The 23,882-nt window shown below is 37.6% G+C and overlaps 1 protein-coding gene and 1 long non-coding RNA gene across 2 annotated transcripts in view; one reads left to right on the top strand and one right to left on the bottom strand.

Moving 5' to 3' along the window:
* LOC132249322 (uncharacterized) overlaps positions 1 to 20,535 on the top strand; it is a 27,871-nt gene extending 7,336 nt beyond the window's left edge. The window contains exon 4 of the long non-coding RNA XR_009460733.1: positions 16,290 to 20,535. This is a non-coding gene — a long non-coding RNA (uncharacterized LOC132249322). The remainder of the gene's footprint in view (positions 1 to 16,289) is intronic.
* Positions 20,272 to 23,882, bottom strand: SNAI2 (snail family transcriptional repressor 2). Its single transcript, XM_006272798.4, has 3 exons — positions 23,590 to 23,882; positions 22,396 to 22,941; positions 20,272 to 21,458 (listed from the first exon to the last, which is right to left on the bottom strand). The coding sequence occupies exons 1-3, from the start codon at positions 23,666 to 23,668 to the stop codon at positions 21,277 to 21,279; spliced, it is 807 nt and encodes a 268-aa protein (XP_006272860.1). The 5' UTR covers positions 23,669 to 23,882; the 3' UTR covers positions 20,272 to 21,276.

Below are 23,882 nucleotides of genomic sequence, written 5' to 3'. Positions count from 1 at the left end.
GCTGCTACAGTGATTTCAATTGCCTTGCTTTCCAGGAGGTCCTACTTAGGCAATCAGCCTTCACTCAAGACTCTGTCATGAGCTTTGCCTTTAGGGCATAATTTTTCCCTAATTAGTTACTGTATGCTTCTTACTTTGACAGAGATCAAGTTGCAAATCCAGCTGCCTTTCTTTGTTTCACTTTTCTTGGGAAGCAAAGGAGTTCAGCAGGATCTAATGGCAAAATGGGTAGGGGACAATGTGTGCACCTACTAGTATCTAGGCACAAGAGGAAGTCTGGTGGAAACGTACCATCTGTGTGTTCTTGCTATACACTACTGAGAATTAAAGTAATGCAAGACTGTCTCGGACGGCTAAAGCCGACTCGAGGTGATTCAATAATTACTCGTTCGTCGGGGCGGGCTGGTGAATAGAGAGGCCGAGAAAGCTTTATGGTTGTAAAACTTTACTTATGTCGCTTGCTGTTGCGACGAAAAATGGTCCGGTCGTCTGAACAACCACGTTAGTTGTTCCAGCTGGCAGGGCTCAAGCCAGCACGTCTGTCTACAAATCGGGCCGGCAGGGAAAGGGATACATCTGGGATTGCACTCGGCGATGGGGAGACGAATCGATAGGTGATCAGGCTATCGATTAGCTCAGCCATGAGTCAGATCTCTTCAAAAAGCACTCTGCAGCGTGCTCAAAGTTCTCCGACTTGGGTGGAAGTCGCGCTAATTTTTAAACAGCCAGCAAGCCAATTACTAGCCGCCATGTGTGCATAATTTAGAGCTGGCCAATAGCGGGACACAAATTTACATCCGAATGGCGGGAACACTCTTGCACCGGGGGTTTTCTGCAGCAACAGAAAGCCTTTACCTTTGCAAGAGGCTCTCATGGGGCGGGAAAATTCCACTGTGCTGAGGCACCAAAACCACTGGGTTGTGACAAAGACAACCACAAGGGAGCTTACCTTTGGTCGGTGCAGAACAGGGATGTGCTAAACTCACCTGGAATGAAAATCTGACTTTCATAATTTATAAATGTGCCTGGATTATATCATCTCATGGAGGTGAGGCCCACAAGATTCAATTTGTGATGGAAGAAACCAGCTAAATCAGGGGTCTGCAATTTACAGCCCACAGGCCACATCTAGCTGGTGGAAACTGGATCCAGTGCACAGATGTGGGTCTTCGGCAGCATTTGGCAGTGGGGGCGCATTATGTGGGTGCTGACCCATTGGGCTGCCAGGAAAAGTGCCAGCTGTGAATGCTTTCCCTGTGCAGCCGGGAAACAAGCAGTAGTGGCAGGGTCCCAGCTCCTGCCTGTCTGCCCACCTTGAACCTGGGGTGGATCATTCAGGCTCGCAGCCAGAAAAGGTTTGCCCTGTGCTAAATAATAGATTGCTGATCTGATTGAGGAAAACTGGGAAGGAAAATAAAAGCAGCTCAAAGCAGTTAAACTATCAGTGTGTGTATATCTACTTACCACCATCTCTCTTGTGCATGTCATCTTCTAAGAGAATCATCATATCACATACTTTAAACAACTATCTAGTCTTTGATACCAAGGTGACAACATTTCAGGATTATTCTGCACAAAACTTTGTGTACCAGTTTAACTGATTCAGGGTGGGAGTGATTTTATATATCAGTTCAACTGTATGGGAAGATGCATTTAGGCAGGTGTATTATATTGTGATAGATTACTGATGAGCTTTCACAGAGTCAGTACCTCTACACTAGCATAAATGTACCTGCACTATCTGTATGGTTTTAGTACTATTGGTTTCCAAATGATATAATACAAGTGGTACCAAAACTATATGAAGACAGTCCTTTACAAATGCCAAAGAAAGATAGGTTTAAAAAAATCCAAGACTAGTATAGGGTGACCACATGATGACATTAAATAACAATGCACATTAAAAAATAAATACAATCAGTATTTCAGCAAAGCACTTAACGATTAGCCTAAAAATGCTTAAAGGTAGGAATGTGCTTAACTACTTTGCTCAACTGGGGCTAAATGATAACAGTCAACTACAAGCAGTGAACTATGTATTCTTAGAGAAATAGCATCAGGTACCTTAGACAGTGACCTGATTTATGGTAGTTTGGTACAGCTATTCTAATATGTTCATTATATTAACTTTAAATATTATAGTTCTACAAAACTCAGACATCTCTTATCTGAGTCTCCACCCTCCCACTTCTTTAGCCCCCAGATCTTTTAGTTTGCATAGATTGGTAGTCTCACTTTAAGCACAAACCTTTACAGGCCTGGGATTGACTGTGCACATGTCTGCAGTCCATTGAGGCAACATTATCAACTTAGGCAGTTACTGGAAAACTTAAAGTTTCACACCACTTCTGTTCCTGATGAATTTACCAGATTGTAGGATCTCTTATGCAGCGATTTGGAAACGTATTGATTTACCCATTAAGAAAGAAGCACATGAATTAAGGAACTGCTTCTTTTTTTTCCTTTTCCCCTAAACACATTAGTAAGCTGCTTTTACATAATGATACTGAGCCAAATTCTGTTCTTTTCTGTATTGGAGTGTATCTGAAGAAACTCCACTGCAATCACTGTGGCTATTCTGGATTTATACAGTTGTAGCAAAGAGCAGCATTTGGTCAGAATATTTATATGGCACTGTACGACTGAGTCCTGAAGCATAAACAACCTGCTTTTATGCAAACAAATTACAAAATTGTGTACATAGCAAGAGAATCTCTGCTTTTAAGCTGTCTTGCTCAGGAAAAGGAATTAAGTCATCCTGACTGGATATGTATAATCTCTGTGAGTTTTTAAATGTATAAATTTCTATTGCTGCATAAACTTCAGTTTCTGTAATCTAGATCCAGCTCCCTTTAATTTGTTTGTCTCTTGAGGATATAGATTGAAAAGATCATACCGTATCTAGTCATCTGAACCATCTGATGTAATTGAAAAAAAGCACTAAATATAGTCAACACAGCTTGGTTCTGTCTTCTGGTAACTACCCTAGAGGCAATGGAAAAGGAGCCCAGAAAACAATTTGTATATTATAAGCAGGTCAGTCCTCCAGGGGACTCATGGAATCACGCAGTGGAAGAGGACAATCACAGCACTGAAATGGTGGGTAATTTTATTTGTTCCACTTGATGGTCACAGTGGCATCATGCTGGTCAATTACTCTTGAGTCAGCAGGTTTCAGAGGTTAAGACCCCCCTTGTGGTTTGCAGCACTGCAGGCAAGGTATTCAGGCCATATTGAAACCGTTTCAACATCAGAGACGCCAGCCTTTTTCTCCCTTGGAGATCTCCTTTTTCATCTATATACAAGACGTACATGTGATAGAATAGGCATGTCTGTAGCATCTAGACAACTTAATTGCTGAGAGTGGAAAAAATGCCAACTTGAGATAAATAAAGGAAGAAAAGGAGGCAGAGCGATAGACTACACAGCAGAGACATGAAATGTACCAATACTGCAAATTTGAGTGTTAGTTCCATAGGAAAGATCATGTCTGGGAATAGTCCTCATGCCAGCAACCTACTCGTGTTTCAAAACTGCTGAACTCTTAACAATATCATCACATTTTTTGTCAAGTGGAAATGTTTAAGCTACTTCTTCTGTGATCTGCAATTCTAAGGGGAAAAACAGCAGAAATGCATTTGCTTTAGCACTAGAGCTGCCACAAGCGATTGGGCAGAGATGGATATGAAATCCAAGCTACTAGAAATAACAAGTGAGGGAGGCCAGGCAGGAGAAGGCTGAAATGATTCCTTTAGGCTTTTCCACAGATGAAATTCACAAAAAGAGTCGCATTTCAGTTGGACTCAGGCAGAGGAAGCAAAGGAAATGGCATTTTACTCCCTTAATTATAATACAATATCATTGTCTTGGGAACACAGGAGATTGTCTTGCGCCTCATTTTTAAACTTAGTTGGGTATATGATGCTTCAAGCCTAAAAGATCTCAAGTGTACATTTCCTGTCAGAAATATTATGCTGTGAGACCTATTCCATTTCAGAAGAGCTAAAACCTATGCTTTAATGTTTTTGGCCTATATTGTGCCAGTTTTTAGTTTCTGGAAAATGTCTCAAGAATTGCAAGGATATAGATGAATCATTATGAGTAATTGGAGTGCTAATTCATCCAGATCATGTGTTTAGAGACAGAAGTGATCAGTAGCACTCAGTACTCTTATAGATGGCATTTTAGAAGTGGATCAAATAACCCCTGTGTATAATATGTACGTTGGGATTTTTAAGTCTGTAAAATACATTGACATCCATTGGCATATATAGGTCTTTGATTATTCATTGTAAATTATGTTATGGTTGTTAGGCCAAGAAATAGTAATTAAATTTGCTAGGAGCAACCAGACATTTTTGTCAAGGAATAGCAGCTCTTTTTTTTTTGTTTTTGTTTTTTCAAATCAAAGAGTTAAGTGTTGCTTTCTTGGATTCCAAAAGACTTTGGTCCCAGCTTAGCAGAAGCACATAAATACATGCTTAAATTAAACCATTTTAAATCTCATGACTTCAGCATCTCCTTAATTTAAGCATATGTTTAGTTACTTTGGTGAGCCATGGTCTTTGTGAATGGGTCCTCTTCAATTGTTGGTGTCTTGTAAGAGACTGAATCCTTAATTATGTTAGTGAGAGGAGGTGGCACTTCCAAGAGATACATAAATAATTAGATTACTCTAATATTCACATGGTTCTTATATGTTCATATGTTTGGAAATACAATATTGGGTACTGGACTATGTGTAGATCTATGGTGAGAGATTCTGTGCCAAAGATGGGAATATAATTTATCATAATAATAAAATAATATGGAAGCTGACTCTCAACATGGTACAGATCCATTCATTTCAGTACAACTTTGTCAGTTAACACTTGCAGATAAACAGTGGTTTTGAATATGTATGTCTGATGTACAGGTACACAAATATTCCTGGTCTTGGATTTTTTCCATCCCTTGTGTATTTTGCTGTGGTTGACCTTTGTGTTGTGTGAAGCAGGGGTGATTTCATAGATTTCATAGACATTAAGGCTGGAAGGGACCCCGGAAGATCATTGAGTCCAGTCCCCTGGCCCAGAGGCAGGAAGTCAGCTAGGGGCAAAGGATCCCAGCAAGATAACTGTCCAAACGTGGTGTCAACTTGTTAGGGAGTTTAAGAAACAAGTAAGAGCCACTGTGTGGCCTATGGGCTAGTAAAACTCCAGAAGACTAAGGCAGAACACTCACTGGGAAGTCAGGCGACATGGGTAGTAGCACTTTCCTCATCACTTATAACCATCACTATTACATAAATGAATGCAGTAATCGCAAAGTATGTCTGTTTGCACAGGGTGATATGTGCTGGGGTTCTGCTTCAGCTTGACATGCTAATATAGAAAAATCCCACACCTGTTTGAAAAGGAGTAAGGGAGGAAACAGGCGACGTGTAGGAGGGGCATGGTGAGGGCACGTGCCTCCCTTGAGAGCACTGGTGTCCCCCCTGACAGCGAGCGCTCTGGCTGGTAGGGGGGCACAAACAGCACTAGTGCCCCCCCCCCCCCCAAAAAAAAAAAAAAAAATTGGCTCCACTAAGTGGTAAACTGCACTTAGCATTTTGGGGGTTTGGCCATAAATGAATCATGAATCTTACATAAACAAAATAGGTATCTATTTTTAATGAACCGGGCCGTTTAGTTCAACATTTTATTCTCTGCCCGTTCCCAAGAGGCTGGAGGTTTCGAATGCTCCTTTAACAACCTTCATCTAATTTCATGAGTTTCCTACATCCAGACCTTAGAAATGTAGAAGTGATCCACAGTGAGAACCGCCACATTGTACAAGTTGTTGGAATCATGTTGCAAACTGGAAAGAAAAGAATAGGGGAGCGTGGAGAATATGGTGGGATTGCCCATCATTTTATTAACAATATAGTTTTTGTAGCTTGTCAAATTAAAAAAAAAAAAGGTATTGTTGGAATGCAGAGTATCAGGAATATTCAAGGCAAGCCTTAAAACTAGGCTGTAAAACAAGCTGTTCAGGTATCTTTGCTTTTTAAAATTATATACTGTATAAATTAGTTGAGCAGTATCTGTCAAGAAGAAAAGATATTTGAGCCCTGAGGTGGCATTATTAATATGAAGAAACAATGTCAGATGTGGAGACTCTAAGCAAATTGTTGTAAACATGTGTCCTTGCATATGGATCTTCATGTATGTACAGGTATAGCTAGATATAGATCTATTGATGTGAAATGCTTCGAAGGCAAACAATTCAGAACATTAAGAACATTCAGAAAATGTGGGATCTGAGAGACATTTTTTTCTTAAGGTTCCAAGAAACCAGGTTTATGGCACACACAATTAATCCAGCTTTTACAAGTCTCATGCAAACTGAACCATACTTCAACTGGCGCAAGAAATGAGCAGGGCCTACTTTTGAACATGAAGACATTCAGAAATACATAAAGTCTGACAAATGAAGACCCTTGTGAAGAGGCTCAAAGGGTTCAGAACATGATCGCTGGGGAGGAACTATTTCCCTGTAATTTTACCAGCATCTACAGAGTATTCAGCAGAGGATTACTATCCATCCTTCTTGCTGAGGCTGTGCCATAGAGGAGGCATCCAGAAATCTGGATCAGTACTCTAGCACTGTATAAAAAATATAGTCTTCTCCATCCCTTTCTTTTTATTACAAATCCCCCAAACCAAAGCATGTTGGAAATGTTGAAATAGTGCATTGTGGAAATGTCAAAACCTTTCAGAAATGCCTAAATGAACTGCTTTGACATTTCTGAGACTTTTTGTCACTTTGGTTTCAGAAGAAATTATTTGGTGGAATCTACCCAAATTTATTAATAGTTTTGACCTTCCTGAAATTGCATTTTTTGACTAAGAAATATTTTACAAAAAATGTTTTTACCCAGCTCAAGTCAGCACTCACAGTTATTGCCTGCAAGAAGGAGGAGGACTCACTCACCTTTTGGGTTAAAAGTTTTTCAGTGTGGAATAGAATCATACTCGGATGCTTATGTCCACTAACATACCTAACAGGTAGAATTGAATTTGGCCATTATCCAGATATGGGACCTAACACTAACCATATGCAATATTGCTGGAATTGCATAACAGGCAGAAGGATTTGATGTGTGCTCTACTATCTTATGTATATTCAGGCAGAAGGGTACCCTTGATGGGAGGATGGTCTCAAAAGGCAAAATCCTCCACTGTGTTGCTTGGAAGAGAATGTCTCTTGTCCTTAGGGCACTCACATAGGAGCAAGCAGAATTCTAGATAAGTGCTTTCATGAAGGGATTGGCAAACTTGCCCGGTAATGTTCCACCAACCTAAAAGGAACTGAAGGGCTACAGCTTCCAAATCCCCTTTGCAAATGTTCCAGCAGCTGCAGGCATGTATGCTTCTTCCATATAAATGAACACAACATCTGCTCCTTAGGCATCCTGCTAAACAGTGGTTATGCAGGACCTGCAACCTCCTCTGTGGGCCTTGCTGCTCAGCACCTTGTGGGTGAGTTAGGCATATCCCCCAAAGGGGTCAAATTTGTATATAAAAAGTGGTTATATTCCAGTCCCAGAGCATCTCTCCTGAAATGCCTAAAGAAGATGCCACTCAGAGCACACAGTCAAAATATGAATGGTCTTGAAGGCTCCAAATTTTCTCTGAACTTGGCTGCATTTTAGATACACACATTAGCTTTGCAAGGGCCCTTAGACTAGGTGCCCCCTCAGTGAAACACTTACAACCTGCCAGGCTCATTTGGTTTGACAGCTTCTTGACTTGGCTTCTCACTTGTGATATCAAAATTAGATGTTACTCAGAATAGATGGTGAAGATCTTCACAACAGTGTCCTCCCACTCATTTTTTTCATTGCTTTGATCTACCTTGGAATGGCATCTATGCTGACATTTATCAATTTATCATGTAGTATTTGAGTTAACATCTTGCTGAGAGGAACAGTGACAATTTACATGCCACAGAACTGTTTGCCATTAAGAGAAGACATCACAGCATCGGTTACACATGGTTCATTTTTAAGGCTGTTTTTTCTTGGTAAACATAAGTTTGCATTTGTTGTTTAAAAGGAAAATTGAAATTGTAGAATACATGAGAGGATGGGTGTGTGCCACGTATTCAAAGAACTGCTCAAAGGAATATGGGAACATTCAGCTCTAATTTTGTCTGTACCATAACTGCAGAATAAGCTTCAGTGTAAAAAAGCACTTTTAAAACTTTTTATAAAGTCAAAGATCAAAATGTAACGGGTCTGCAATAGATTAAATCAAAAGCTTTGGGGACTGTTATACTGATAAGGATTTTTTGTTTTGTTTTAAATCTAACCCCTACCATAAATGCATTTATTACCCATTGTTTGTTTTTCTAAACAGACCAGAGCAGCACCATTTGCTAGTTGACTGGCAATACAACCCTCTTTTTACAACGTGGAATTTAAAAACAGGAAGGCTGCCATTCACATTGATTAAGTCTACATGGAAAATCACCTGGAAGGTTTCAGCTTTGGCATAAGCAAATAGAAAAGTTTGAGACAGCTGACATTTTACCAAATTGCAACCTATTCAGCCCAGCACTGGCCAGGGACTAGCCTCTGTACTAATATCTATAAACATTAGTTCTGCAAGATTATTTTAATGTGTTTCTTTGGAAGATTCTATCTCCACATGCATTTTAGTTACTCCATGCAAAGAGCAACACAAGTGATCAGTTTACCTTTAATTAAAACAGCACAAACCTGGAATCTGAATTTGGCTTGTCAGGTAAGTTTAGTACAGAGAAATCTGCAGCTAATTAGTCCTGGTCCAACTAGTAAAGGTCACAGTAATCATGCTGAGTTATTACAGAGGTGTTAAGACACATGGACACTAAACTCAGGAAAGGAGAAAATAAGACAAAAGTAAATATTTTAACTTTATCATATTTCCTTAGTCTTTCAGTGAGAGAGATTCTTTTCAGCTAGTCTTCTATCAGGAACTGTCCACCATCCCTTCCTCTGTCATGCTTCACCTTATAATCCTACTATTTCAGCATTAAGGGTAGGACTGTGCCTGAGGCACTATCCTGAGAGAAGTTTGGTGTTATGCTGCATTGTCCCAGGAAGCATTGCAACTTAGGCCAGCTCTATAACAGAAACTTCTGTCAGAATAGTAATGCTGGGACTCGTTATGACATTTCTATACCAGCAAAAGCCCTGATCTGGAGGCAGTTATATCAACATTTGCTGGTATGGCTTATTTTCTCCGGGAACTGGAATAAATTATGTTAGCTAAAGCACTTTTGCTTGTATAATCTGTGTGTACTAGGAGGGTTTGCCAATTTAGCCATATCAGCAAAACTCTTTTAGTGTAGCCTAGGCCTCAGACTACCTTTAAAATTAGGATGCATCCCTGATCAGCTCATGGAGCTAGTGAGTACACAGGGCAGCCATGCCAAAACTCCATGCTCTTCCCTGACCAGCTCCTCTGCCTTTCTGGATGTAAGGTCTTGGTACACATACAAATGCATGCACATTCTTTTCCCCACATCAGTGCATAGTGCAAATCACCACGCAACTCTATAAAAAAGGAAAAGGGCATTAAAAATAAATTGTAAATTAAGAAATACAGTGAAATTATCAAGGCATTAGTTAGCCACTGAAGTCCATGGAGGGGGTGATTCTGTTCTTTGAAACTATATATTTTTGACACAGACTGTCCCCACTGTTGGCTAGCCAGATGCATCTGTCAAGCAGGACTGATAAACTGAATAGCCTGTATTTATACGGTCCCCCTTTAAGATAGACAATGTTCAATAGTGCTTATCTGGGCATGTCTACACATACACATTTAATGCACATTAGCCCAATTTTAGGTGCATTAAAGACACGTGTCTACACATGCGCACCCTTAATGCACCTTAAAAATGGTGATTTCAGGCTATTTGAGCCCAAATATGATACCTGCATCAGGCAGTTAAATGAATAGTTAAATCACAGTAGTGAACATGTAGATGCACTAATGTGTATTAATGCGATGTGTGTCCACTGATGAGGGACTAATGTTAGTCCCAACTCAGTCCACACAATTGTGTTAATGCGCACTAGCGTGTGCACATGTGGACACGTGCATAAGTTGCCTTAATGCACATTAGGCTAATGCACATTAAGTTTAGGCACATGTAAAAGCACATGTAGACATGCCTTCCATGTCTGTAACTTGTATATTGAGACCTGAAATACTGAGCCCTAAATAATAAGGCCTAATTCTGTCCCCATTGTCATGTTGAGAAAAGGCAACCTCCTTAATGGTACATGTGTGAAAAAGTATTACTAAGTGGGATTAAGGGAAGTATAATCTATCTGAAAAAGTTTCCATTATAATTGGATCCAAAAGATTTAAAGTATTCTGGAGGAGATAACTTAGATGTATCAAAATAAGGCAATTAAAAACATGAATTTCAAAAGTTTTATGAATATAAGGCCCTGTGCAAACATGTATTCTGCATCCAGTAATTATGATGGTACACAAAAATGTGGTATTTGGTCACACAAATAGATAATTACCCAACCAACTAATCATTTATGAGAGTAAATAACCCAATTTTCTCTTACAACTGTGGTAATTTGCCTATAATGAAGGCAAACAATTGCCATCAATTTTTTTGTAAACTTGTTTCTTATATTTCCACTCCTGAATGCAGAATTTATTCCAAATCTTCCAAGTAGATTGTATTTTTATATTCTCAGCCTTTCAGCATTGTGAGAGGTTTTTTTCCCCCTTTTTTTGTTTCTATAATTGGAATGTTATTAATGCCACTGTCAGGTAATATAGAAAGTAAGTATGAGGTACAGTGATCTTCCATTAATTTGTGCATGACTCCCATCCAGTTTGTGCAATTAATTCAACACAAAACGACTAATAAAAGGACCCATGCAGCTCCAAATAGGGCAATGTTTTAGGGAGACAAGCTTCCCATCCTTATATCATTTTGGCTTTACTTGCGTCTTACCATTTCAAACCTAAGTAAATAGTAGAAGTGAAATTGTATGCTGGCTTTGCACTGTAACATATGACCATAAAGATTTATCTGTCTACTCCAGAGTTGTATTTTTGACATTCGTGAATAACATATGATATAGTGGGAGGTGTAAAATCACTGTACTGGACAGTAGTGGTATAATCATCCTAAAAGCCTGGCATTGTTCTAAAGAATACGAATTTATTTGCGGGGGTTTAAAAACAAACCAAATACGTGCAACAAAAGCAACACCTCAGCTTTCTGAAACACTTGTTATGAGTTGTGTTGGTCAGAAAATACGAACATCATAGAAAAAAAATTCCAAGAAAAATAGGAATTACTTTCATTTGATTGAAAAATGTTGATATTCTCACGTTTTACCAACCAGCCAAAAAGGTTTTGATTCTTTTAGTTAAAAAAAAAAAATCTCTTAAAATTTTCAAGCAATGCTAGAGTTCAGCTGTTTTTCAAATTGGTCCCTATTTAATTTTATTCTATGTACCATGATTGCAGACATCCTTATTATTTCCATATAATCTTTGTTGAATACCTCTTAACTTTTTGTAAAATATATGTATTTCTTAGCATCATCAATATGTTATGATTATGGTTATAGACCAGATAATGGTTGTAGACCAGATAATGTCTACATAACGTGAGTTAATTGTAGATGTTAGGCATGTGCATTAAATCACCATAGTTACTGTCTATTAAGTTTAGTACCTGTAATAAGAGGTACTAACTGAATGCGTAGTAACTTGCTCTACTGCACAGTAGTGCCAGCACATGGCCTTTTAGTGATGCTAATGCACAGTAGATTAATTCTACAGTGCATTAGCACAAAAGCACAACTTTTGCCGTGATATGTTAATGTGCAGTAGAATTAGTCTACTGCACATTTAGTGTCTTGTGTAGATGCGCCCAGTATTAACAAATATTTTATTTCTAATTTTTAAATGTGTTGCCTTCATTTTCATTAAATATCCTGTTGGAGAAGAAATAGGAGAGGTATGCTGTCCCTTAACATTCATATTTGTAACTACTTGTATCATGTCTCACTCTCTTCCTATTCATCTCTTCTCAAATCTAACCAGTACTGATCTTTTGGATCTCTCTTTAGGTAGAAGTCTGACAGAATGGTGCTTTTTAACAGGTTGTTACTGCTTGTGGGAAAGTTAAGTTTGACATCCCTAAAAACTGATGTCCTATCTTTTTTCACTGAACATATACAGGCAATGGAAACACATGTTGGTCTGCCAGTGTGCTTCATCTCTAATATGTTGACATCTCTTCTTAGAAGATATTTTATATTGTATCTTCATTCAACCATTGGCCTTCCTCCTCTCACTGCTGAAAACAAAGCCTAATAGCTCTATCTATGGTGGTGATTTTGTGATCTGTGTGCAGACTTGATCAGGAAATATTTTTTTCCTTCAAAAAAAAGGAAAAAAGAAAAAGAAAAAAAGAAGTGAAAACTTTTCTTTTTAGAGGGGACAGGGTTTATTTCATCAAACAAAAAGAAAACCTAAAGTTTAAAACAGTTTTACACAACTGAAAGCCAGAACTTGTCAGTAACCAAAAAGTCATTTTCTAATGAAAAGAATAAAAGGTTTGGTAGAAAACTATGATAATCTTTGAATGTGGCCAATGCCCAATAGGAATGGATGAGGCTAACTAGGAAATGAGCCAAGTCTGACAAATTATTTCATCCATCAAGCTCAGATATGTGTTGTTTACAGCTAAATGACAGACAATAAAAACCTAGGCCAGATTCATAACAGTAACATGGATGGTGACAGTACTGTTATGAACCGTGATATGTTATTAGCTGCCTAAGGCAGCTTTACTGCTTCCCATGCTGGAACTAGTATGCAAACAGCATTGTGTTGCCAAGATCTTTCTGGGGAGCAGGAAGATTGACTGAAGACCACTTGCAGAATCTCTGTGGTCACAGCCGGAGTGTTCGAAAGCAGATTTTGATAATATTTCAAAATACAAAAAGACAATAGTGTCATCCAAACCACACTGTGGCTTTTAAAGAGAAGATGAGAAGGTTTATTATTGTCTTCCAAATGCAAGCTTATTAGATATTATTTTAATGGGTAAATGCTGTTAATCTTCTCACCCCTCGTTTCCATTGTGATATTTCACTCGGATTTTGATCTGTAATGTGTCTGTTTTATTTAATATTTAATTTTTATATTATTTTATATTTTACTTTTATTCTGAGTCCACTTTTATTACTGAGAAGTAAACATTTCTGAAGGGCAGGGGATGGGGCGGGGGGGGGGGAATAGTGATTCAGTGGTGCTTGGACATGTATCCTATCTTTTTTAAGACCACTGCTTTGAAGACAGCATGAAAAGATAAATTATATTTTGATGGCCTACCACATGCAAATGCACAGAAGCCCATTTGCTAACACAAAGTTATTTGCGTTCAACATTTTGAATCCAAATCCAAAATTGAGTACTGGTAATATATGAATGCATTATACATTTTGATAATTTATTATTCTTGGTTCTTCTGTTCCCTTCCCAGCTGAACTTCCAGACTAACAAATCCTGTTAAAATTACTTTTGTTCCCAAACTTCAAAGTCCAACCAGAGTTGGTAGCCACTGGACTTCCAGCCAATAATTAGTTTTCAAAATGCTCTATTGGGAGCAGGGTGACAAAGTGACTTATTCACACGTAAAAGCTAGTCATGTAAAAGCTAGTCATGTAAAGGAGTTTTAATGGACTTTTCACCAGTGATTTTAGTATAAACAATTTTAATGTAAAATGATTTCAGTGTGTAATAGGACTTGAATACAAAGAATACATCTTCTTTTAAAAAATGAAAGGGAATAAATGCCCTTTTTTGTGAAAACTGCCAAACAGCTTAAGAGATTTAACCAGCACCTTTTACATAGTAAACTGTACACAGGCAAAATTCCTGATGATGTCCATAGAATAAAAGGTAAGGAAGGAAGGATGCATTTGTGTCCCAATAACTGAGAGAGAGGGCAAAGGTATTAGCATGAAGCTGGAGTACAAAGCTACGTTTTACAGTGCTTCTTGTCTTATTGAGACCTGAGGAAAGAGAAATTGGGAAAAAGAAAAAGCCACAAAACACTTATTTATTTTTTGTTTCCAAAAGTAAGCGAGAATGAAAAAGAAAGAGGAAAAAGCTACAAAGGTATGTTAGTGTGTGAAATGTTCCTGAGGCAGACAAGGTTCTTTGGATAAATCCTATATCTTTTATTTGACCAACTTAAATAGTTGGAAAAAATTCTTTGTTGCAAGCTTTTGGGCACAAACACCCTACGTCAGGCTGAGGAAGCATCTGCAGCTGGTGTGTGCTCTTCCTGAATGGAATGAGTAATAAAGAAGCCAAAGGCTGGTATGCATGCAAGAAAGCCAGTCAGTGACAATGTAAATAGGAGTCAGTGGGTGAGAGATAAGTTTAGGGGGCCGGGGGAAGGGTGGGGTGATGAATGTAGCTGGTAAATAGTGGAGAGGTACCTGGGAAATCAGATGTTAGGTAGGTTATAATGTGTCATAAATCCAATGTCTATATTTAGTTCATGATTTGTTGTAGCCTGTAGGTTGATGAAATGAATGTTCCTGAAGCACTAGGGCTAGGTCCAAACCTTCAAAGAGCCCAAGGCAGAATCCATCTAAATTACATGGTTTTCTGTAAGCAGCGTAGTTTAGATAGATAGTGAGCAGGACACATGTTCACTCTTTGGTTGGGGTGTAAGTCACAGACCAGGTTCTGCCATTTTTAAACCAGTCTATGTGGGTTGAACTTCTGTTGTGGGTATAGACTGGTTTTGATCACTTAGACCATTAAAAGTGTAAGGTTTGTACCTGGCATAATGAGGCAAAAAGGCAAGAAAAAAGAGGTGACAGAACCATCAAGCAAGAACACTAATAATTAAAGCTTTTTTTCAGTTGCAGCTGATCTTGTATGGGTGCCCAGGGAGGGGACAGGGAAAAAATGGTTCACACTTGTACTTTTCCCTCCTTGTACTTCATAAATTATTTGAAGGTAACAGAGAGGATGCAGGCCTTGGCAGGGGAAGTCAGCTACCATAGAAAAGTGAATGCTGCATACTGGGAAGTATAGGGAGGAATAATGCTAAAGATAGTCATCACTGTGCTCCGTTGTCAGACAGCATGACTGCACCACTTCACACAGGCACTTGTCATTTTTACTTTTCAAAGCTCCTGTTACAATTCAGAGATTACCAGTTGTTTTGAGAAGGAAAATGAGGAAACTAATTTTTCTCATAAGGGATGAAGCAGACAATCATTGTCTTATGCTAGTTGTGCTCTGCTATTATACAGACAGCGTGTGTCTGTCTCATTTCATATTACCTCATTATGGTTTCCTTGACCTTGACATATTGCACCAGTAATGAATAGTATCACATCATTTTGCTTGCACTTGATCTATTCTTATTTCTTGAAGCCATCATTTAAAATACATATACAAGTTGGAAGGTTTCTCACATTCCACTTCGAGTGTCCCTGCCTTATAAGTTATAATTCACATATTTAACTATAAAAAGCATTTCTGAAGGGTAAAAAGATAGAGTCATAGTACCATTGGAAAAATACAAACAATTCTACAGTTTCCAAAGAGCCATCTTTTAATATAGGCAACAATTCTGAAAGAATGGATATGTATACTTCAGTATGAAATACTAATGCTGTTTGAATTTATGCTTAAAGCAGCAAACTGGACCACAAGAAATTGGGATTAAATTTGCAGTTTCTCCCTTATCTTTTATCTGCTGAGACTATAATTTCTTTGAGATATGTACTATTCCTTTATTCTGTTTTTGTACAATACATGTAGTAGTCTGAGCTTGGTTGAGAATTATAAGTACTGCCATAGTACAAATAATAATAGTATAAAAGCACAAAGATTTAATGGTGCTTTTCTCAGACAGCTATTGAATTTAATCCTAGGAAGAGTGTAGCAAGATGCCTTTGTAAATACCAGTTTAGTTGGTAATCAGGATGATTGTCATGATCTTAACATAAAAATGTTTTGTTGTTCTTTAATAAGATCTTCTTTTCATTTGATATATATACTATTTGAAGTGAACTACAGTCACCTGATCCATTAATTTTAACTCAGTCATCAGTTCATGTCAGGAGAAAGGTTATATTTGGTATGTAAAAATCATAACATTAATAGATTGTTGTTTTTATAACAATATACTTACTTTTCTTGAAGCCATCATTTAAAATACATATGCAAGGTGAAAAGTTTCTCATCTTTCACTTCCAGTGTCCCTGGCTCATTGGCTGTGATTCCCATATTTAAAAGAAGAAACCAAAGAAGAGATTCAATGTCAAGTGCTTAAAAGACTGATAAAATCAATCATCTCTAGCAGTGCCTCAGTGAGAAACTCTTTGACCTCCATGATGATTTTGACACTACCAATCACTGGGAGAGCTTCAAGGAAGGTTTTCATGAGGTGTATCAAGAATCTCTAGGCTTCTCCAGCAAGAAACACCAAGGCTGGTTTGATGAGAATGAAAGGGAAATTCAAGCTTTCATTGAAGGAGAGCCTTCAAAACTTGGCAGAATTACATCAGCTCCAAATGGAAGCAAGACATTTACCTCAATCAGGGCTTGTAGTAGGGATGATATCTTTTATTAGACCAACAAGATTTTTGCAAAAAAAAAAAATTCTTTAATTGTTGGTCTAATAAAAGATATCATCTCTACTATGAGCCCTGATTGCTTTTTCCTCTAGAGCAATACGGCTACAACCTGCATACGAAACATTTATCTCCACACTAAAGGTAAGACCCAAAGGAAAATTCAGGAGAGAAAGAAAAAGTGGTGGCAGTACAAAGCAAAACAGATTCAAGAGCTTGCTGGCAGCTTTAACATGCATTGTTTCATCAGTGCAGCCGAAGCTATTTATGGGCCAAGTACACACATGTCCCTCTGAGTTCCAAGGGTGGAAAAACACTCTTTAAAGATAGCTCCACCATCAATGCATGGTGGAAGGAGCACTCTCATAAACTCCTGAGTCAAGACAATACCATCAAAGCCATTCTATAACATCTCATTAAGGACTACTTTGAAGATCCATCGATTTATCAAGAAGCATTGAAACCCATTAAGCAGATGAAAAACAAGACACCACTTCCAGCATTGAATCCATGTTCATATGGTACCAGCCCTCTTGGACAGGGCATGTCATAAGGATACTTGACAACCAGCTCCCCAAATAGGTCCTATACTCCCAACTCACTGATACTCACTGCTCTAGCAGTGGACTTAAAGGAAAGATTAAAGGATACCTTGAAGGCCATTCTGCCAAAATGCAGTATTAACATCAGTACTTGGGAGACACAAGCACTGAATCATCCCTAATGACACTGTGATCAGCAATCATTTTGAGCAAACTTACTTCACTATGGAGGTGGATAGTCAAGAGAGAAAAAGGGAAAGAGCTGTGACCTGACATAACCAGCATCTACTTCTTTCTCCTCAAATTATTTACCATGTGTGCAGTCAAACATGCAGATCTTGGATTAGCCTCCACAGTCATCTATGGATTCACTGATGACCTCTCTATTTACTGGAAGACTGTCATCCTCATATAAAGGGATTGCAAAGGATGGCTTTTAAGACCTCATGGTATCTTGATCCTCCAGGGAATATACATCATGAACTATTCACATTGGGAAAGAGTTCACAGCTCCCAGAAATCCTACATATGTTCATAAGATATCCACAGTTCATGCAGTCTGCTTTAAAGTAGTGAGCAATGTATTGTCAGCCTCAGCTCTCACTCAAAATGCATTATGTTCAGGTGTGGCCCCCTCCAGTGTAGAAAGATATTAACAAACTAGGACAGTTGAGAAAAGAGCAACTAATACACTATGAAAGCTAGGAGACTGTCCTTCTAAAGAGGACTAAATGCTAATTATTCACATCTGGGATCAGGATGTTTTGTAGGATATGGGATTATTTTCAAAAAGTATTAAGTGATTAAAGCAACAATATTTCAGCTATTTTTTCTGTCCAGCTCAGTGAGGCCAATAGGTTGAGTGAAAGCACTTCAAAGTAGAATTTAGTTCACAGAGCTATGATTTATTTATGCTAGTACAAAAGGTCATAATTTGGGTAATAAAGTAAAATTTTAAAAGTATATTTTAGATAAGTGTGTTATGAAACAAATAACACTGAGATGTAGAATAATCTTCCGAAAAGAAGCGAATCTCTATTGCTTGGGTAGGATAGAATCTTAAAAATGTATTACAAGGAACTATATCTCAGATACAATGATGATGTAGATGATCCACCTGGACTTCTTCATTTCTGTGTCTGTGACTACAGATGTTTCATGTATTCAAAGATAGTCTTTACTTGCATCAGTCTAGGACTATTTGTGCACAGTTTAACATAGGTTATTTTAATGAAGACAGAGTTTTAATTAAGACAGAGTCCTTGTTCCCACTGGAGGGTATGGTGACATTTTCACTTAATTCAGCAGAAGCAGGTCCTTATACAATTTGGTGTTTCTGTGGGCCTAAAGAATTGTGTGTGAGAATTAAAACAATGCAAAAATCCTTTCTGAAGTCAGGTAACTGGAAATGAAAAACAGAATCAAACACTTCACCTGTGCAAATAGAAAATGAAGCTGCACAGAATCATTGTTTACTGCCAATACTTTATTTTCACACAGGTGAACTTTACTCTAAAAGGGAAAGCTGACTCGATCAAGTTGCTTTTGGAAACCCTAAGCACTTCAAAGTGAATAACGTATAAGTGTAAATCAATAGAGTAATGACATGATACTTTTCAAGGGTATTTGATGCCTTTGCAGATTCAATTCAGAAAGCTACCTTACAAATTCTCACTCATCCTTGTTGCAATTAATTTTTGAATGTGTGTACCTTGATGCTTATCCTTTGTACATTATATAGTTATTTACCTGTATAAATAAATAGTGACTAGTGATACTGAATGGAGATGGCATAGTGCTTTTAACACTAAGACTTTTGCAAAAGAGCAGTTTGTAGACTATGAAAAACTTCATCCAAATCAGTCTTGTTTAAATGACAGCTGGCTGCCTCAGGGGTGGGGGAATTAAATATCTTTTATGGAGTATGTATTTGGAAATAAAATTCAAATGTAATAGTCAAATATTCATTTAAATTTTGTACTGGAGAAGCTGCTTATGATATGGATAAGGTGACAAATGTAGGTTTGATCAATTGGCACTTTCTTGCTCAAGTCATCTGCCTCTTACCTACATCCCAAATCTTCTCTGCTTGGTCTGACAGCATAATTTTACTTCTTTTCATTTTTCTTAGCATTGCAGAATAGGTGTCATAACTTTTTAAATTAGATCTCAGCTAGTATTTGTTTTGCCTATTTATTTTATCAAATGCTGTTTAGTGTTATTTCATGTTTTTTAGCTGAGAAGAAATGAGACTTGCTTGTGTCATGTCTTATGTCACTTTCACGAAGGAAAATTCTGGAAATCTCTGTCAAACTAAGAAAAAAATCACTACTATCTGGAACTAGCTGTTGGCTGGTCTGAATAATTATTTCAAATATAGTAGTTCAGGACTTCTTTGACTCTGCCTCTTTGAATTTATTCCCAACAAACATACATTGGATATAGCTATAGATGTAAAAAATTAAGATGATATTTTTGGCATTTACTATACACTCACTTAATTATTAAAACATTGCTTTGATTTGATTTCTATTTGTGAATAGAAATTTGTGTGTGATGACTACATCACACGTGTGATTACTCTTGCAAAGGACATCCTCCAAACTCAACTGAACTCATGAAATACTTCAGTTGACTTAAATGGATTTGGTATAAAAGCCTGAAGAATGGCTTCCTCAGCGTATGATGAAATGGAAAGTCAAAAAAGCATGTAGTAATCCTATTGTAAAAGGAGCATTTTCACCTTTAGAATGCAATAAAGCAAAATATTTCTTTTAACACAATGATTCTGCAAAGCAGTATTGGAAAATATTGTCATGTGAGGATGAAAATTGTCTAATTGCATTTGTAAAGTAGAATTTTTTAAATGTTTTGTGAAAAAAATACCAGGATTGTTTTTATTATTAACACCAGCACTTCTTAGCTAGTAATTCATGTTTGAATATTGATTTCCATTTTCTTTTTTAATGAAGAAACACTCCCTGTCTTTGTATATTCCATGCTGTTGCTAACCTAGATAGCGATTTTGATAAACTAAATGGAGATTAGAACAAACAACAGAGATCTTACTCAAAAATGTTTATTGTAAAAAAAGTGGCTAGAAAACAACGTAACAAATTTCACTTCACGCTATCTTCAAGTTATCTATAGATGCAGCCATAGGTAACATTTTGCTTTCATTCATAACACATTCAATCATATAAAAATAAAAATATTTACATTATGTCCACATACTTTACAAAATCATTAATAAAAAAGGCACTTGGAGGGGAATTGCTGAACATATTGCATTTCCTTTGTGCATTAAAAAAAAAATTAAAATTCATTGTCAAACTCCCATGTACCCCGTCTTTTGCACTTATTCCCGTTTAAAAAAAAGGATAAAGTTTAGAGGAACTTTTCCATATTAAATGCTGGGTCAAGCATGCACCAGGAATGTTTGAAGCTACAGTCTGTTTTTAAAGGCACATGCGGTTTGATCATGACAGTCGATTTTTCATACATTCTTTTTTGTGTTCTCTTGCCTCTTCTTTTAATTATTCACTTTTAAAGCATTTCAGGTCATCAGTAAAGCCCTTGGTTTTTAATAATAATGATAAAAGAACAACAACCAGTAATATTAGACATTTACTAAAGTAAACTTGGAATACTTTTTAAGGCACCTGAGATAAATGGTGTCTGGCAAAATGTAGTTGGGATAGGTTTCTTAGTTATTATTACAGTTTCTTTTCAAATACTGTTCTTTGGTTGAAATAGGTTGGCAGGAATGTACTGTTAACTCTTTGTAGTAAGACTACATGCATTTGGCTTCATGTTTAAAGAAAGTAGACAGTGCTTCTTCCTTATGATCTGTTTGAAATGTCATGCATGGTTATTAGCATTTCAAAATTCATACGTGACTGAAAAGAAATACTTAAGCTCATTTGTACTGACATTTTAAGTTCTTCCACTATTTTTTTGTTTGCTTTTGGTTGGGAAGTTGAAGAGAAAATGCTTTGGATTTCCATTTATCATTTGGAACAGGAGTGGAGAAACTCATTGAGTCCAGGTAAACATTGACTGCATGACTCAGTGTGCTACACAGCAGCCAGATTCCTCATGTTTGTGCAGAAGAGACATCCTAGAGAAAGTTTTGGAGCAATTTTTGCACTGGTATTTCTTCACATCTGAATGGGTCTGCAGATGAGCCCTCAGATTGGATCGGTCTGCGAATGCTCTGTTGCAGTGTGGACAGGAAAAAGGCTTCTCTCCTAGAAAAAGATATTTAAAAAATATAAACATTAATAGGAAGAAATGCCATTGGGTAGAGGTACAATTGAATTTTACCTTAGGAAGCAAAACTGATTTATTTCAAGAAATGAAAAATGTCTCAATAAGCTGAGCAGACTGCAACTATTACAGTCATGTAATTGCTGCCCGTCCTTAAAGATTTCAAACTTTCCAGCAAATGTGGCTTGGTGCTGTCATGAAAGGCAAGCTGCTGATGCTTTCTCTTTCAACAGGTGCAGCTAGTGCCTTTAGGTTGGGCTCCTCCCAATATTTTCAAACGTTCCCTCTGTTCATGTAACTTATCCTATGTTACGCCCAGAGCTGCATAAATTACTTAGGATAGGGGCTAGGAGAGGAAAGGCAGCAAGCAACTTTTCAGACACAACACTGCCCAGCGTTACACCTAAGACATGTTTTATCTTAACAGAAAAACTCTGGTAATGATCTGACCCTGTCTGTTTAAGGAATTTATGAAGACAGCAACATTGGTATTTACTGACTGCTGGGAGCAGTTTCCAAGAACTGACACTCACATGTAAAAGTTTGTTTTTTCTACCTGATTCTAGAGTTAAAGTAAGCCTTTCCCACAGACAGGACTTTGGCTTCTCCAAAGCCTGAGCATGATACTAAAATCATGTAGACGGAACTTTCAGCTGGTGTAAATCAGCAAAATTGATGTCACTGGTGCTTACTGGATTTACACTAGCCGAAGATCTGGCCCACAAAGGCAAGATCCTGTGACAAAAATGGATGAGTTTTGTCCTTTAACTATGCTTTTCCAAGAACCAGGAAATGACTGTATGAATCCTGATCACATTTAGGGATACCAATATTTACTTAAGACAAAAGTAAAAAAAATAATACCAAGCCGCATTCGCAAGTTAAAAAAAATGCTATATTTCTCATAGTTTTTCTTACCAGTGTGAGTTCTAATGTGTCCTTGAAGTAGCCAGGGTCTAGAGAAAGCCTTGCCACAGATCTTGCAGACACAAGGTAGTGTGTGGGTCCTGATGTGCATCTTAAGGGCTCCCAAGCTGACGTACTCCTTGTCACAGTACTTACAGCTGAATGATTTCCTAGACTGGGCATCACAGTGCAGCTGCTTGTGTTTGGCCAACCCCGAGAAAGTTGAATAGGTCTTGTTGCATAAACTGCACTGAAACTTTTCAGCTTCAATTGCATGTGGATCTGAAAGCTTTGACTGGATTCTCTCTTCTTCATCGCTAATGGGACTTTCTGAACCACTGTGATCCTTGGATGAGGTGTCAGAGGGTGGAGGTGGGCTAACTCTTCCCAAGGATGAGGGGTATCCAGAGAGAGGAGAGAGGTCATTGGGTAATGGGGATGGTAGAAGCCCAGTTGTAGTCCAGACAGTAATGGGATTGTAAGATACTGAGCTCAGGATCTCTGGTTGTGGTATTATAGGCACTGGATAGCTCTCATATAAGTATGGGGAGATTATCACTGAAGAAAAAGAAAGAAAAAAGTATTAAAATACCTGGAAAAATATAATAAAAGGCAATAAAAAAAATGGGTTAAAAAGTGCGTAAGTCTAAAAATATGAACACAGTTCAATCATGCGTAGACAGGATTGTATTAGTAAAAATATACCTATACATATATATGGGTTATTTATAAATATATATTAATATGCAAATTATACATATAAATTATACAACATATACATCATATATGTCTGCAAAGTTGCATGCATGTATATGTGCATAAAGGGCATTTAAACAGAAATATGGTTTAATATGGAAATATGGTCTATTCAGGGCAATATGCTTTTTTTTAAATTAATGTAGCCTAACACATTCAGCAGTGAAACTTTCAAACTGATCATTAGAATAGTATAAATCCCCATTTGAAACATACACAGAACAGGAAAAACATAAATCCAAAGAAGATAACTAAATAAAAATTGGTGAGCAAATTTTTAAAGTTTTTCTTGTTTTAGTCTGACCTCTTTCCTAAAAATCAGTCATTCTAGCCAAAGAGAAAAAGCTAGGAATGAACCAGATGAAGTATGAAAATCACTCTACTCCACTGTCAGGGACTAAGAACCACTTCAGCTTTAATTTTAAGTCATATACAATTTAATTGTATTACCTGTATGTGTGTCCAGTTCACTGTAATTGGGCTTCTTGGATGAATTGAAATGTTTCTTGACCAGGAAAGATCGTGGCATTTTGAATGCAGGATTTCTCCTTCTTTCAGAATCGCCTTTACTTTGGAATAACGGTCCCCAGATCGTGTGCAGCACACAGAATCACTGCTAGCACATTGGTCCCTATAGCATTGTCTACTCTGCTCAGTCCATGCAGTGAAATTGTGTAGTGGCAGTGCAGAGGCTCCTTGAAAAGTGCTGTAAATACCCACTAGTCAGGTGCAGGTGGGAAGGG

The sequence above is a fragment of the Alligator mississippiensis genome, chromosome 3 (genome assembly GCF_030867095.1).
Source record: "Alligator mississippiensis isolate rAllMis1 chromosome 3, rAllMis1, whole genome shotgun sequence".
Lineage (NCBI taxonomy): Eukaryota > Metazoa > Chordata > Crocodylia > Alligatoridae > Alligator > Alligator mississippiensis.
Note: the sequence above shows the minus strand (reverse complement) of the source record. Positions and strands in the feature narration are given on the sequence as shown.

Coding starts and splice junctions, on each gene's coding strand:
- SNAI2 (XM_006272798.4), bottom strand. CDS start 23,668: ATGCCACGATCTTTCCTGGTCAAGAAACATTTCAATTCATCCAAGAAG. Junction 22,942..23,589: donor TGAACTGGACACACATACAG/GTAATACAATTA, acceptor CTTTTTCTTCAG/TGATAATCTCCCCATACTTA. Junction 21,459..22,395: donor ACACATTAGAACTCACACTG/GTAAGAAAAACT, acceptor ATCTTTTTCTAG/GAGAGAAGCCTTTTTCCTGT.